General features: G+C 33.6%; 1 protein-coding gene across 1 annotated transcript; it reads left to right on the forward strand.

The window, feature by feature from the left end:
- The first annotated feature begins 554 nt into the window (after positions 1-554).
- Positions 555-1,181, forward strand: LOC111406845. Its single transcript, XM_023036214.1, has one exon. The coding sequence runs from the start codon at positions 555-557 to the stop codon at positions 1,179-1,181; it is 627 nt and encodes a 208-aa protein (XP_022891982.1).
- The last annotated feature ends 687 nt before the right edge of the window (positions 1,182-1,868 follow it).

Here is a 1,868-nt window from a genome sequence, read left to right on the forward strand (position 1 = left end):
ATACAAGTATGTGACAGGGGCGGATATAGGAATTTAGGACGTAGGGCTGAAATTTAAGAAAGTCGATAAAGTCCCTATTTAGGTTCAATTTTAATTTTAATATATTTTTCGCTTTCTCCTTTTTAACCATAGATTTTTTGATAAAATAATATTACACGTAAACTTAATACTTTTCCTTCTTTTTTTAAGCATACATGCTTTAAAAAATTACTATTCCATAATATATTTTTCCCAAAAATTCATCAAAATGGAGTCTAAATAGTGTTAAAATAAATTCATACATTACATTAAAAGTCATTTTCATTTTTGTTGGGGGGGGGGGGGGGGGGGGTATGTGTATGTACATAGCAACGAAATTTTTAACAAGTCGTGCAGTAAAGTGTAGCAAATTACGTTACACAAGTTTAAAGCTGTTCAAAGCCACCATTAATGACCACCGCCCCTGAAACCTAAAAGATTAAAATCACAGATTTTCTCAAAGTCAGACCTCTCTATTTATATACATACAGCTACCAACCGTATTTTCCAACTGCATATAATTTTCTCTCGCAATAATGGGAAATGCAATATCTCCTTGTTGTCAATCAGAATCAACTTCATCTGTGAAGCTAATATTTTACGAAGGCTCCAAAAGAATTCTCACCGGAAAGCGAGTCGTCGCCGGAGAAATAATGTTCGAGTTCCCGGAATATATGGTTTGCCATGCGGACTCATTCTTTATAGGCCACCAAATCCCTGCACTCGCCATTGATGATGAGCTCATGAAAGGCCAAACCTACTTTGTTCTTCCAATTACTTGCTTCACGCGCAATGTCCTATCAGCTTCTTGTTTGGCTGGCTTGGGATCCAAGTACCCTAAACCTACTGCCATTAATTTTAAGGACTGCCCATTTGAATATTTGAAGGGTTCAAACGGAAGGGTTTTGATCAAAGTCATGCCTGAATTTATCACCAAACTCATTACAAAAGAACAGGAAATTGGCAATGAATTGAATAATCCTGAAGGGAATGGTTTTTTATGCAGTACCCCGGAATTGCAGAAGCATTATACTCAATTGGTTGGGTGTAATAAAGATCATGTATGGTCACCCAATCTTGAGACAATTTCAGAGTACAAAATCAGATACTCTCCGTGCAGATTTATGGGGTTGGAGTGGAAGCAGAAAGAGACAGAAAGTTAATATTCTCTAATTACTGGAATCAATTTGTGAAGTTCATTTATTTTTAGGGCTGAAATTTAATCTAGACTGAACCCTTTTTTATGAAGTTATTTGCTTCAAATTCTGTTAATGTGTTGTATAAATTAACATATCGTTCATGTTGTATATTTCAGTTGTATCAATGATTTATGTTTGCATTATTACAGTTAAGAATTCTTAAGATTTTTGATATGACGAATAAGAGCTCTTTGATTTTCGCGTTTGAGGAAACGATTCTTGTGGTTTTGAATGTTTCAGCCATTGGATTATTAGGAAAGAAGAATTCGTTCTTCCTGATTTTTGCCGGATCTTGTAATTTTAAGAACAATTGATTTTAAAATAGATGATTGCCATTATTGGCTTGATTAAATTATCTTCATTTTAAAATCACTACACCAAAAATAGTCATTTGTAACACATAAAATATAACATTCGGTAAGTGTTGCTATGTCTATTGCAACATTTAAATAAGTGAATTTTGCAATTAGTTAATGTAATTGAATTTTGGCAATATTTTCAAAATAAATGTTGCCAATGTTACTTTTTGCAATGCGAAAAAAAAAGTTGCGAAAAAGGTTTTTCGCACCGTGAAAAAAAGTTGTGAAAAGATTATTTGCAATGCGGAAGAAATGCTGCACAAAAGTTTTTTGCAACGTGAAAAAAAGTTAC

Source organism: Olea europaea, chromosome 12, assembly GCF_002742605.1.
Source record: "Olea europaea var. sylvestris chromosome 12, O_europaea_v1, whole genome shotgun sequence".
In the NCBI taxonomy this organism is placed as follows: domain Eukaryota; kingdom Viridiplantae; phylum Streptophyta; class Magnoliopsida; order Lamiales; family Oleaceae; genus Olea; species Olea europaea.

What these genes read in the sequence shown, in the direction of transcription:
- LOC111406845 (XM_023036214.1), top strand. Translation starts at nt 555, where the DNA reads ATGGGAAATGCAATATCTCCTTGTTGTCAATCAGAATCAACTTCATCT.